Below are 15,007 nucleotides of genomic sequence, written 5' to 3'. Positions count from 1 at the left end.
AGGGTGAATTATTGAGACAGGGAAGATTGAAGATTGATTTGTAGGAGGAAGGAAATGAAGGGAATGTGAGTACCAAGCTGAGATGCACTGAGAGAATTAGGAATAACCTAACATTGGTAGTTACACACCCAGACATGATGTAAATGTCAGTTGGCTGAGCCCCATGCCTTGTACTGTTGCTACGCCTGTCATGCTTTTCTTTCAGTACATGTGCAGTTTACAATGATAACAGGCAGATTTATCACTTGAAGGTCAAACGAGTCTTTGATTTCAGACAGAGGCGGACAAAATCATACTGCTCATTTTTGTCCAGCCACAGCCAGCTGAAATAACCGTTGCTGACAGATTTGATCAGCTCGCTAGCTATTAACGTAAGCTCAGTTTTGAATGTTTTCAGATGACTCATTTGAAAACAAGACTCTCAAAAACGGGGTCTTAAATATGCGCTTGATGGTTACAGATGTCAAGCCTGTTTGAACGTGCTAATTTAACTAGCTTACATGTTCAGATATCATGTATCAATATCATTAACTAATGATATTAGGGGTTACTTCTGTAGACAGTAAGCTAGTTAACTGTAGCTAATGATTGACTGATGAGCCAGTGATCACTCACAGATTATGCAAATTACATTGATTAATTCATAATGACGGCACATGTCAAGGTGTGGGATATATTAGATGATAAATGAACAGTTGGTTCTCGTCATTGTATTAGTTGCAGGAGAAACGGACAGGTTTAAAGACCTGAACAACCATAACGATTGGGTAACAGGGTGACGAGGGACGTCTGAACCCGCAACTCCACCTCACAATTTACAGGACCTAAAGGATCTGCTGGTAACAACTTGGTGCCAGATACATACAGTCTTACATACTCCATTCCTTGGCAGGTTGGAGCAAAGGACCAACAGCACATAGGCAGGGGTGGTCTCATCAGTAGCTCATCGGCGTATTGAGAAATCTAAAGCTTGCAGCCCTGGCATGTGTAGTTATTGCTAAGCTTGTTTAATTACTTTTTTATTTTTACAGTTCTTTTGACATTTGTATCAGTAATAACGTCTCTATCATCTGCTCAAAGTGTGTCTTTAATGTCAAGAACCAAAGTTGTTGATGTAAAACCTATACAGGTAACTCTTGTATTCGTACCACAGCCCAATTACCGCTGCATTTTCCTCTGTGGCTTCACAAATAGTCGGCAGAAGAAAAACATGCTCTCTGTTTTGAGAAGCTTGTTTGTTTGCCGGTTGCGGCTTTTCAGTCATTGTGAATTCAGTTCCCCTCTCCGCCTAGTGAAGAGTGACAAAGTCAAAACCAGATAAGAACTTCCCAAGACGCACTCCAGACAGGTGCAAGGTGGTTACATGGCAGCAAAAGATAAGGGGAAAAGGGGTTGCCATGGCGACAGGAGTGAATGGGGCCAGCGCTGACTGAATCTGTTGATTTGCTGAGACAAACGCTGAATCCTGGAGACGAGTTTGAAGTAGAAACCTTGGTGAATTATGACCTCCAGTCAGTTCTTCGTTGAAATAATCAATTACACAGTCAGAGAAGAACTAAAAAACTTTTTCTTACATGATTCACAAAAAACATGATTGCATTTGTTCAACATTTTGCATTCCCCTTTATAGAAATGTTTGTAACCACATAACTCCTGAAAATGTGCTAAGCAGCCCACAGCGCGCTTGGAAGGAATGATTAAATAGGGAGATTTGCCATATGCTGTATTAGCTTTCCCCCCCAGAGCATACCCTAAAGCACCTAAACACCCCACATATTCTAATAAATGAGCTAGACTCACTCATATATATTACAAGTTGAGCTCAACCGCTGATGGACTAGCTGGGTAACAATTAGTCAGAATACACAAGGGGTGAATCTCAAAATAATGGAAACGATCCACAAGGCCTAAAATTCTCATCAGTCATTCTGCTGTGAGTTGTGATTAAAAGTTCCTTCAGCACCGTATGAACCGCCACCATGGGAACTGGGATAAAAAATTTGTTAACATTTCAATCCGAGCAAGTTTTTTTTTTTTTTTTTTTTTTACACTTGCCACCTCACCCATTTTGGTGAAAGCTTGCCTTTCTTTCTCAGAGTGAAGGAAAATACACCACGTTCCCTTGGGTGCAAAACCACCATAAGATTTTGTTAAGATATTGCCCCAATTAAGCCATCTCACACAAATTTAGACGACTGGAACTCATAAACAGACATTATCTTTTTGCTCACTGCCAAACTCTGCAGCGCCATAAAAGTGCAAAATAAAGCCGATTAACTTTGACTCAATGCTGGAGCATGACAATGAAAACAAGGGAAGCAGGAACGAGCTCTACATATAGCGGAGGGAGGACCTAGAGGGAATAATCACAAAGGGAAAAGTTCAAAGTAGAGGAAATGGAGGAGTTTGGGGCCTAAAAGAGTATTGTCGAGAACATTTGAGTATGGTGTATTTTTTCCATTTTTAGAGACATGGAGGGAGGTCCAAGTGCAATATGGTGTATTAATGCTTATTGCTTTTTATGTATCACACATCAACAGAATTGTTTGGGGAAAAAAGTATTAGAGGTTTATTCCCCAGTGTCAGTCCTGCCCCATGTTGCGGGCATCTCACTCAAACTGTGTAATGTTCTGTAGATCTATGGGTTTAACTGGTGCTGGGGTAACATGAGGTGTTAACATCATCAGCTATTTTAATCCTCTGAAAGAGGTTAGCTTTATCTCCAATTGTATGGGTCCGTACAGTTAATGAATATTGTGGAAGGACAGAGAGTAACTGCAAATGTCAGTGGCCATGCCTACGAAAAGGCAGCCAGCTGTGACCAGATAACACGGGTCCATTAATAAAGTGAGCACAGAACAATCTCCTCACCTGCGAATAAGTGTTACAGGCTGGACACGAAAGTTTACTGTGTCTTCCTTCGCCACGAAAAGATGTGCATGTGACATGTTACCTGTAGTAATATATTATGAGTCGTTTTGTCAAATATAAAGGGGTTTGGTCAGATAAAGGTTTTAATTGTGCTTCAATGAGGAAATTTAAATTAAGAATTTATATAAAAATATTAAACATATTAATAAAGATAAAACTGAAATGTCAGAGTAAACAATCCAAGGTATTTTTATTTGAGACTTAGCCCCAGTTGTTAAAGTTTTCATCACATTTCAGTCGTCAGACTTTTTACCCCATTTTACTTTTAACTGTCGCTGTCCAGTGATAACCACGTATCTCCAAATTGAATTATTTTCAATTTTCCAGATAAAGAAAAACACTTCATTTTTCATTTTGTGTGTTGAGAACATTCTCCTACTTCTTAAGATAAATAAACCATTAAAAGAAACCCATTTAATTATTTGAAAAATTCATTGGTCTCCGAGCTTAAATCGGAGCTAATGAAAAGTGGTTTGAATGTTTTTATGGATGGGTGAGATTCGGGTATAATGGTGCTTCAGCCCTATTGCTGGCCAAGAAAGTCTATTTTGGGTAATTCTGCAAAATCATGAATTTTGTTCAATGTAATCTTTTTTTTTTTTTAAATCCAATGCCAATGTCTTTCAAAGTATCTGGCCTTGGGGTAAGGTTCAGGAAAGTTTGTGGTAACAATTAATTTTAAAAAGGTAAACATTAAATGTAGCCATGTGTAGGGATGCATAGTCATTTAGACTTAGAAAGTCTATCCTCAAAACCCTAACTAGTTACAATAAAGACAATCTATCTGTCATATACCCTGTACATTTAATTACTCAAAATATGCATGCTGTGATAGTGTCTGTCTGAGCGCCAGAGAAAAATTGGACATTTATCTAATTGTTCATATTTTATTTGAAACACTCAGCAGTTTTTTAATACATATTTCTTCAGCAAGGAAGTGAGGATACACACATTTGTAGTGACTGTTAAATGGAAGCTCTCGGTTTGATTACGAGGCTCTGTTACTTTTTTCATAAAGTGACAGGTTTCATTGCAATTTCTGTCTATTTGCAATCCCCTCTTCTCATTCCCCTGATCAAACACCTTGAAAGATAAGCTGACTTTTAATAAATTGGCTGCAAGGGAAGGGAGACATAGAATGAGGAAGAGAGAGAAAAAATGTTTTAAAAAAAGATAGAGAGAGAGAGAGAGAGAGGGCAATCGAGCTTGAGGCTCATTAGTTCCACCAGTTCATATCCTCCCTCTAATACCTGCGCTGTTGTATCCTTTGCATCTTAAACAGGGCTGTTTGCTTTGGGCTAAAACTTGGGTATTGCTTGATCATGCGGTCAAAAAAACCCCACGCATATTCACACGGTTTGGTAATGTAATGTGCAAGTGTGTATGTGAGTCTTGCAGCAGGTGGTCTATGCACCACCTTAGCAGGAGGAATGAGGAAGGAAGCGGAGAAAGTAATTTAAAGAGAGGAAAAGTCAGAAGTTTTGGGTGTGTGTGTATGCGTGTGTATGTGTGTATGCATGCACCAGCCTGCACAAGAATAAAAAAGGTAGAACACCTGAGTGATGGAAATGGAGTGCAAAAGCAAGAGAGAAGAACTGAAAAGAGACACAGAAAGGTTGGGAGGGGGTCAGGTAGGTGGGGGGGTTGAGGGACAGACCACTTGATAAAGTTTCCACCTTGAGAGTGTGGCGGGAATGACAATGACTCCATTATGTGAGAGAGTGTGTTCGGGACACTGCCATCACACAGGGGAGCTGGTACCAAACCTTCAACAGGGAGCAGGGCAAAGAGAGAGGGGAGGACGTGAGGGAGGTGGGACATTAATGACAGATCCCTGAGTAGAGTTCTCTTTCTCTATGCATGACTTTTCCATTTCATTAGCCATGCCCTTGTTTCACTTTTCTCCCTCTCTTATTCTAGTGTGGTGAAGGCATTGATTAGACATCAGAGTGGCTCGTGGTGAACTCCCCATCATGCATGAAAATGGAGCACGATCAGAGCTTTATGAATTAAAGAAAAAGGTGGCATAAGACATGTATAGGTGCTGGTATAAGTGTTAAGAGAGAGAGGGAGAAATCTGAATATATACAGTATGTCAGGGAAGGCTAATTAACACAGTAGATCAACAAAGCTCCTCAGGAGGAGAGAGCTCTATAAAAAAAACTCAGTGTGTGTGTATATATATATATTGGTATGTTCGTGTGGGCTTTCTTATGCAAACACACACGCACTTCCTTCCCTGTATTAACATTCTGCCTTCAGTGCTGAATGACCCGGTACATAATTACAGACTCTGAAATCCAGATGGCAAACAGAGGAAGCATTTCTCACAGAACGCAACACCCTTTTATCCTCACCTGCTCTTGTTAGCTAAAGGATGAGGCTGACCATATTGTACATTATTCATATTATGAACCAGTTCTAACCAGAAAAGACCAAAACCAACAATGAACTGATCCTTGTACTGCCTGTGTAGCCTGAATAGCCTCCATTTGTTGCCCTTATTAAAAAGGCATCAGAGAGCCACGCTCCAGCACTGTGGCATGTTCTTTCATGAACATGGCTACTGTAGTTCATTTTGAGTCAATCCCAGATCAGCAGACACCATCATGCTGCTGTGAATACTCTTTAAATGTGCATTAATCTGCAATTGCCCCAAAATAAATAAAAGCACTATTTCCTGTTTCCTCCTTAAAACTACGGTAATCAGCTGTTAGGAAATTACTGCACTTTTTAGGCAGATCTATCTATTTGTGACATGTTTATGTCTTCAGTAGGAAAGAATGCACTTTTGGCTGGGAGCCACAGACAATGTTAAGTATCGAGAAAAAGACTAACATTGTAACACACTGCTGGCTTTAGTCTTTTCATGAGCTTTGTTGACAACAAGAAAAATATAAAACAACACCGAGTTTCCCAACTGGTACGGTTACCCTGTGGTGTGGTTTTGCAGTTGCCAGGTGGTACATAGAAAAGTTGTAGAGTAGCTCAACTGATTTGAAAGAATGGAAATTACAATTTGATTAAATTATAGATGTAAGCGGTAATACCTGAATACTATGTCTTGCAACTGGGTTAAATTAAGGAGAGTTGAAATAGTGTGGTAATGAAATGAAATTGTGAAATAGCCAAGAATAATGGATTAAAAGTTGAAGTAGTTAGCTTAAAGTCACATTTAAAATAGACAACAACCATATATATTTGGAACATGAGGGCTGGTTCTGATGAAGGGGTTCATCTGAAAAGGTCATGTCACCACTGCTCTAAAAGAAAATGCGAACCTAAGAAAAGGAGCCATCGCAGCCATATCAGTAAATTCTCCCCTCAGTTGCCTTATCAGCAAAAACACACTTGATGGACACGAGCAACGCTTTGCAACAGCAGCTCCACATCAGTGTAATGATTCTGGGTTTGGAAGCATTTACAGTTACACCACACAATCGTGTTTCCACTCAGAAAATTGCACAGGGGCGCGAACCGCCCATCAATCTATCACCGGTTAGTAATGGAAACAGAAATGTGTACATCCGGAGAAATAGGCAACATGCAGTTCTGACAGTAAAGCACTTGTAAGGGCCATAAAACACAGTTCTGAGGTAGGGACACTGAGCACATCTGTCCATTAGCAATAAAATAGAGGGCCAATAAAAGGGGCAGGTGTTCCTGGAAGAGGTGCGGTACGGGGTTGAGTCGAGGTTTGTGAGGGGGGGGGGGGGGGGGGGGGGGGGGGGTGTATTTATGATGCGAGTCCAATATGAGACAAAAAATAAAAAACATAGGTGTGTGTGCAACATGGAGGCAAGAAATGTGTGTGAGGCGGAGAAAGATATCTGGGCATGTAGCAGTGTATTTGGGAGTTGTTATTTTAGCATGACATCTGGGTCCTGTCTGGCACTGCCTCATCCCATCCCTTTCATGTTTGTGTGTGTGTGTGTGTGTGTGTGTGTGTTTGTGTGTGTGTATGTTTGTGTGCATGCGTGTGTGTTTGTGTACGTGTGTGTGTGCGTGCGTGCGTGTGTGTCACCATGTGGTACTCTAGTTCTCTTTTCACACTTTAACTTTGCTCCATTTTTGAATCACATGCTCCATCCATCCTGCACAAATCCTGAAACCTAATGACAAAATAGGTGTATGGTATAAACTGTAGACTGACTGTAAGCAACCCTGTCTGTCAGACATGAGGTTTATACTGTAAACTACCGATATACAACAGCAGTTTTTTAGAGTTTTTTATATACATCTTGAGGAAATGTTGTTAATGAGCATATCTACACTGAATGTAAATGTTCACTGACAACGTATTTTAGTTTTTCACTAACCATATTATCCATTCTTGCAATTCAACACCTGCTCGTTGCAGCTAAAGCATCATTGTATGGCTATGTTTAGGCACTCACAGTACTTGGTTAGGTTCACAGCATAATTGTGATCTCGGCTGAAGCACAAGGCATTACTTGTTTACCTTGTTTACATTTTAACCCAAACCACAATCTTTACCTAAACTCAGCCACAGTGTTTTTGTTACCTAATCCTATTCACAGCCTGGTTGCACAGTGCAAACCCTCATCTCCGGTGTTGTTGAGGTTTGTATAGCAACCATTTACCCCAACTCTCTCCATAGGATTTGCTTGCTGTAGCACATCCTATCCCCAAAAACATGTTGCCTGTGGACATAATCCAGGTGACAGTCACATTACCCATCAAAAAAGAACTGGCCAAAACAACTATTTAGTTTATTGGGGGTTGCAGTATGGGGTAGGTCAGAGATGGGATGCAAACTCAGCCTCCCGAGTTGAAGTTGGTTGACAGTGCTTCCACCTTTGCTCCTGAGAAAGGACAGCCATTATCTGCACAATTACAAGAGGCCATTGTCATTGAAAATGTAAACAGATCAGCATTTGAACAAACAATCCATGCTTGTTATTATCTGATGAGGACTCTCGTCTCGGTCGGACTCTCATCCGAATCTACCCATCTTGCATCCCCTGCATCATTTCCTCCCTTCCCGTCCTGATTTTCACTCCTCCGTCCACTTCTAATTACAAATAATAATCTCCATGTGTGATCCATCTGTTTTTGGGCAAACATCAAATGAGTGATATCTGCCAAATTTGTTTGGCGAGACATCGCCTTCAGCTGAGAGGGTGAGCTAGAAGCTGAGAGTGTGCTGAGGCTGTCACAGCAGATGCTTTCTGGCAGCCCAGCCTGCGCTCATCGTCCTCCCTCTCTGTCCTCACACTCTCATTCCCGCACATCTGCTCTGTCTGGTCCTCTTCCAGCCTCCTCCCTCTATCCTGCCCTTTATCCTTCCCTCCCCTTTGTCCCACCCTCGCCTTACTAAACCCATTAGCTGTGGTACACACACACACACACACACACACATACACAAACACCGCTCGGTTACGTAAAGGTTGTGGTTTAAACACTGTATAGAGACTAGAGAGGGAGAGCTGTGGCAATAATGCAGTAGCCACCCTACAGCAACTTATCTCTGTGTCTAATAGGGTTATAAATAGTTAAGATATTACTCCCGTGTTCATACATAAGTAACTTCTGCCATTCATCTTTTGATAGGCAGGGAGAACAATGATCCATGGAAACCAATGAGATGTTAAGATAACTTTTCTGAAGGAATGAGCATAGAAAAACACCTCATTTCCCCAGACAAACAGATGTTCACAAAGACCACTCACCCGTCACAAGTGAGATTGTAGGTCTCTTGTAGGATCCTACCAATGGTTTTGTAAAGCTTGTAGTCTCTTCTGCTCTCACTATGAGTGTAGGTGCACAGCTATGCAGCAAGCTAGTCACATTTCCAATTAAGGTTGAAGACGGCAGTTGCCCTGTGAAGTTTTTACTAGGAGCGATTATGAAGCTGTGAACGGTATTGAACAACAAAGGATAGTGATTGCTAATCAGCCGACAATGAGATACCATAAACTATAAAAGAGCTTAATCAAGGGAACTGCAAAACGAGTTAATAAAAATGAATTAGGACTGCAACAACGAAACTAGATTCATTCAACTAGCTGGCAACATGAAGTCCACATAAGAAATGCAAGGCAGTAACGAATCTACTAAACATACATACAAGTCAACAAGAGTAAAAAAAAAAAAGAGTCAAATGCATAACACTTAATAACAAGCTACATATCAGAACAAGTTTATGGCAGCAAAAGCTCTGGGTGTATTAAGTTGGGCAAGTTCTGAATTAAACTTGTTGTTTGTTAGAGAGAGGATGTAATTTCTTCTTTCAGAAGTTACATATTCTTGCTGCTTACATTACTGACTGTGTTCAAAACCAGATCACAATTTTTTTAAGGTTGATTTACAGTCTTCAGGCAGCCACTGGCTTCTATTAATTTTGGTACACCAGTAGAATCTACTGGAGAGACTTGGCATAGGTAATGCATCACAGTCACAAAGTTTGCCTCGAGCTAATCTTAGACCTGCTCCAGTCCAACAAAGTCTACTTGAGACTTGAGCTCAAAGTCTGCACATTCAAGCAGGGATTTAGAGCTGCATCCCAAATCAGCCATTATGATTCCAGCAGTATCCTCTGAATTTAGCACAGTGTTGAGCTCTTTAGTAGTTGTTAATGAATGTTGAAATTCAGCATGGGAATGAATACAAATGAGGTTCTGCCCTGTGTCTCCAACCCCACTGTGCAGGTATGTACAGTAAACATCTAGCCTACTGATTTTGAGACAAATAACCTCATCACCACAGTTTGTAATTTTTTTATTTGACTGTCCGTACTGCTCTCTAAGCATTAATTTTCGTTCTTTTTTTTTTTTTTTTTTGTCTTATTTGTCTCAGAAACCCCGACAAGGGCCTTCAGTTCCTGATCTCACGAGGCTTCATTCCAGACACACCCATCGGCGTGGCCCACTTCCTGCTCCAGAGGAAGGGACTGAGTCGACAGATGATTGGAGAGTTCCTCGGCAACAGCAAGAAGCCCTTCAACAGAGATGTTCTAGAGTGAGTAGCAGATGTTATTTCTTGAAACCATTTTAACACACCCTATCACTGCTCATGAAGTTATTCTCTCTGGTAATCCTTCTATTTTCTGGGAGATCAGGTGTCGGGGTAAACTAAAGGACTGGAACTTATAGCACCAGGACAATCCTTAGCTCTATTACTCACAAAATGGTTGGTGGTTGTGGCTGTTCATACAGCCAAGTGTGTACAGGTTTTGTAGTTGACAAATTTTCCAACTCTGGCTCTGAATCAGATGATTCCCTGAAATCTAAATGTGAAACCATAATTATAACATCACTATCTGTTTATGTGGTAGCTGTTAATTTTGCAGACATTGATATTTCGGTCTGTTTTTCATCACAGTAAACAAACTGAAAATAAGATGAATTTGAAGTGTCATGGTCCAACAAATTTATCCTCATCTGATTCTTCAAATTGTAAATCTAGGTTGACTTGCAAGACAGAATTATAGGAAGAATAAAAGAAGCTGATAAGACAAAAATATAATAAAAACCTTTCCTGCCCTTTATTGTTTCTCTGCTTCTTTTATCATATTAATATTAAAACTACAGTTGCTGTAATGTTGACTTTATTTTGTCACTAAAGAAGTAAAAAACAAGCAATTTGATAATGTAAATAATATTTTTGAGCTATAATAATCCATCTCAGCAGAATAGAGGCGCTGCAACTCCTGCTCTTGGTATTCTGCCTGTGGGTTTGGCTGGTGCCATCTTTACTTTATCTCAGTAATTGTCTTTTTTATTCAATTACATTCTCCCCTTCACCAATTAACTCTGAATTTGCATATCAACCAGAGGACGAACCGCAGATCTTTCTTTCATCCTGCCTTTTGTCCAAGTTATCAAACCGAGAACACCCTTTTAGTCTTTGCAAGGTCAGACAAACACAGCACAGCACTTTACCAACTTGTTCACTCTAGGTCCGGCCTCATCTAATATCCATATTTTCTTAAACGGACACAGTCACGTTCCAAATACATTTTAATAACAGGATTATGCTTTTAGGCCTTCAGACTCCAATTCACAGCAGAGATATACCCTGGTGACATTGGGAGAGATGTATATTTTCTCTATTTTACTAAAGAGCAGTCGTAGAGCGGCACTTGGGGTGGAAGCGACGCTGAGGAGGAGCATCATAGGAGAGTGTAAAGTGTGTGAGAGCACTTTGGATAAAGTGTAGTCATGGGAGAGCGGGTGAGGGATTGCAGTCTAATGTGAAAATCACTCATGGTGATTTACTGAGCCTTGTGCATGTGTGTGTCTGGGGAGGGAGTGTATGCATGTGTGTTTTGTTTGTGTTGTATTTGTCAGTTTTCCTGTATTCCTGAATCTTCCTCCTTTCCTTATAAAGCTAATGGTACCTCATTCTCTTCACATTTCTTCCAGCATACATAACAATAATCAAAGTGTCTCAAGTCAATTAAGCCAAATTGTGGATATAGATTTAGGTTCCAAGAAATGTGGCACCCTGAGGACTCACTTGCTGATAATATAGTGAACTTGTTTAGCAGGAAAAATGGGATCTGCTTTCATCCTGTCATCTACTCATTGGCTGCTCAAAATATGGTTCCATCTGGCCTGCTGTTTCTTTTTATTTGCGCGTGTGTGTGTGTGTGCGCGCGCGTGCGTGCGCATCACGGCATTGTAAGTGTACGATTTAAGTAGCACTATGCTCACAGATCAACAAAGTGTATGCATGATAACAGTATGTATGTGTGTTGATGCGTGTTCGCCCATGCGTGTGTGTTATTATGTTTTGAGTGTGTATGGGGAAGAGATGAGAGGGGAAGGAGAGCGCTGATGTACTTAGGGCTAGAGAGCATCTCGTCTGACGTTACATAAACAAGGAGTGACAGCCGGGGAAGAAGGGAGAGAGAGGTGGTGGAGCGAGGAAGTGAGTCATGAAGAGGGCGATCAGAGAGGCTCGACAGTCGAGAGAGTTGATCAAAAAGGGGATCAAGTCAGACTCATTGCGTAGTATAAGCTTTGGCTTTATTATGTCTAAATCTAATCACTGCTAGGAAATAATACACAGTTTACCTCTCTAAGCTGCCAGTGATGTTACAAATACTACTAATTGTAGCAGTTGCATTAATGTGTAATGTGTAATCCACCGGTGACTGAGACCTTGCTGGAGTGAGGCCCTGCCCCCCTGCAACACTGTACAGAATAAACAATGTGGAGTGGATGGATAGTTGTGCAGTATTAGTATTTTAAGTGGTAGAAGTGGAAATAGTAATAACTGTAGAGCCTGTAGCAGCAAAAGATGGAGCAGAAGTAATAATCACAGTGCAAATAGCAGCAGAAGAGAAGTAGTTTCTGTTGTAGACATAGGCCAAGTGGCATTAGTTTCATCCTATTAGCAGCAGTACTGAGCTGAGTCATAGTAATAACAGACATAGGACAATTAGAAGTGTTAGTACTTGTGGTAATTGTAGTAATAGTGCCTCAATTAGTAGTAATAGGAGACACAGGACAAATACTAGTAGTAGCTGTAATAGTATACTGTAGCTGCAGTGGTGGTAGTAGTAGACATGATAAAGCAGAAGGTAGTACTTGTAGCATAGTTATAATAATATATCATGAGTAGGCTGTGCAATAGGAGCTATAGCAGTAACAGCAGTACTAGTTAAAGTAATAGTGACTGGTGTATAGGAATAAGTAGTACACATAGGACAAGTAGTAGAAATGCAAGTAATAGTAGCTATGGTAGTACTTGTAGTATAGCTGTAGTAGCACTGCTGTTACTATGTCTACCAATAGAAGTAGCAGCAGCAACAGCAATGGTGTAGAACTACTACTAGTAATAGTGGTAGTAGTAACACATACAGGACTAGTAGCAGTAGTAGGTGAAGCAGTGACAGTAGTTGTAAAATTCAATGTACTAGTAGCAGTGGTAGTAGTAGTAACAGTGGCAGTAGACCAGAGGGTTGCAGTAGAAGTCAAAGCAGCAGCAGAAGTTCTTGTGAAGTAGTGGCAGCTGTAATAATATAAATTAGACATGTAGTAGTTTAAATAGTAGTAAATGTAGTAGTTATAGCTGTAGACGTAGGATAATTAGTAGTTATACAGTAGTAGGGAATAGTAGCAATAATAATAGGCACAGGACTACTGGTAGTCTTAGCAGTAGTAGTAGTTGAAGTAGTGGTAGTAGTGCTAGTAGCAGACTTATAAGGGGGTTGTAATATTAGTGTTGGTAATGCTAGTACTAAATGTATTAGTACACAGTTCATGGTGTTGTTACTGTGAGCAGGTTTTGCTGTGATCTCATGTTGGGGTACACGGTGCGTCAGGCAGTACTGTAGAGTCAGCTATCTGACTCTTTTCTGCTGGAGCAGCACATGTCACAGTCAAGTACTCACCTCATTAACTCGCTTTGTTCACAGTAATCCATCTTAATGTAGTGTGTGTGTGTGTGTACGTGCATGTACACCAGCGTTGTACAAAACACAGAAAAGATCAGAAGCAAAAGGCGAAATCTTAACACCACTACATATTTTATGTATTAAAGATTTCGAGATCAACAGCATCTTTGTTGCCGTCCATAACCATCAATAGACTCATAGGAACAGAGGCAATGGTTATGTTTATCTTGAACTAGTGTGGATAGGTAAATCACATGAAAGCCAGTGGGAGTGTTAAAAAAGTCCTTTAACTTTATAGTTTGATTATCATTCTGTTTTGTACCTCAACAGAACACTTCACATGAAAGTGAGGGAAACTTTAAAACCTCCCAACTAGTTTTCAAAGTCACCTTTCACTTCAAAACCTCATTTCACCTCCAAATTGCCCACGTTGTATTTATCCCCCCTGAACTCACCGGACAGGATATTTTGCTTTTTTAATTAAAGTCATTAAGCTGGGGTTGTCAGGTAATAGGAGGATTTTCTGCTCGGAGGGATTGCATGTGTGTGTGTGTGTGTAAGTCTCAGCTACTGTGGCACTGAGGAGATAGCCGGGCCCTGTCTTATCCCTGGTGTCTTGTGCGTGGCTAATACCTGCAGCAAGTACAGTGGTGCTGTGCCCGGGAAGCAGATGGGTGGACTTCATCTTTTATCTTGGGTGTTCATCAACAGGTTTACCCATCCCATCACTGAAGAGGCAGCCACTACTATCATCTTGATGTATTGCAGCGAACATATTGCTATAGATTTTCCTTTTTTCTTCCCTACTACTGCTTCTGCTCTTTCCATATCTCATCCCTCCCGCTATGTGCTCCACAGCTGTGTCGTGGATGAGATGGACTTCTCCGGCATGGAGCTGGACGAAGCACTGAGAAAGTTTCAGGCCCACATTCGTGTCCAGGGAGAAGCCCAGAAGGTGGAACGTCTCATTGAAGCCTTCAGGTAATTAGAAAAGTTGCAGTTGCTGTGAGAGTCTAGGTTTATCTTGCAGTGTTCTCACTTGTATTTTACGGGGAGAACATTCACTGCAGTTTCTACAGATTTCCAAAAACTTTGCTTTTCCTGTTCAGATGACCATGTAAGATGCAAAAGTTAGCATGTCCCGTTAACTAGCTAACTACTACAGACAGTAACCCCACTTTACTTCCAAGGTCAAGGGCATTTCATTATTTTGTAGGTCATATTAAAAAAAAAGGACATTCACAACTAGGACATCTTTGTAGAATTTCCCCAGTCAAAGCAGATGTTATCATACCAGAGTTGCGCTAACATTAGCAGCTCTGTTCTGCTCTAGTGGACTTGGGGAAGTTTGAACTCCAAAAACCCCAGCCAAACTCAACTGAGATGGCATTACATGTTGGTTTCTCAACCCCTAAAGCTTTTAACATTAAAAGTGAAGAGTTCTGTTTGAACAATAATGCATAAATCTGTTTTGTTTGTTGTGAGCTAACAAGGTAAACAGGGTTATGTTAGAATGATTAACAGTCTGATCTTACATTTTTTCTTATTGTACAAACAAGTCAGCCTGAAATATTAAAATGTCATATAGAGACGGAATTTTTAACCAACTCATGAGGCTAACATAGCTTAAATAGTTAGCTAGCTACGGCTGATAAAGTAAATTACAGAAATGAGAAGCATGCTTTTGTCTCATCTTTTCAAAGATTACAT

At 40.6% G+C, this 15,007-nt stretch overlaps 1 protein-coding gene across 1 annotated transcript in view; it reads left to right on the top strand.

The window, feature by feature from the left end:
• iqsec3 (IQ motif and Sec7 domain 3) overlaps nt 1–15,007 on the top strand; it is a 78,045-nt gene that overhangs the window by 40,961 nt on the left and 22,077 nt on the right. Inside the window, exons 3-4 of the mRNA XM_022749119.1 lie at nt 9,751–9,912; nt 14,156–14,278. Of these exons, the coding sequence (XP_022604840.1) occupies nt 9,751–9,912; nt 14,156–14,278 (285 nt within the window). The remainder of the gene's footprint in view (nt 1–9,750; nt 9,913–14,155; nt 14,279–15,007) is intronic.

This window comes from Seriola dumerili, unplaced genomic scaffold, assembly GCF_002260705.1.
Source record: "Seriola dumerili isolate Sdu_G_001 unplaced genomic scaffold, Sdu_1.0 BDQW01000138.1, whole genome shotgun sequence".
Lineage (NCBI taxonomy): Eukaryota > Metazoa > Chordata > Actinopteri > Carangiformes > Carangidae > Seriola > Seriola dumerili.
Note: the sequence above shows the minus strand (reverse complement) of the source record. Positions and strands in the feature narration are given on the sequence as shown.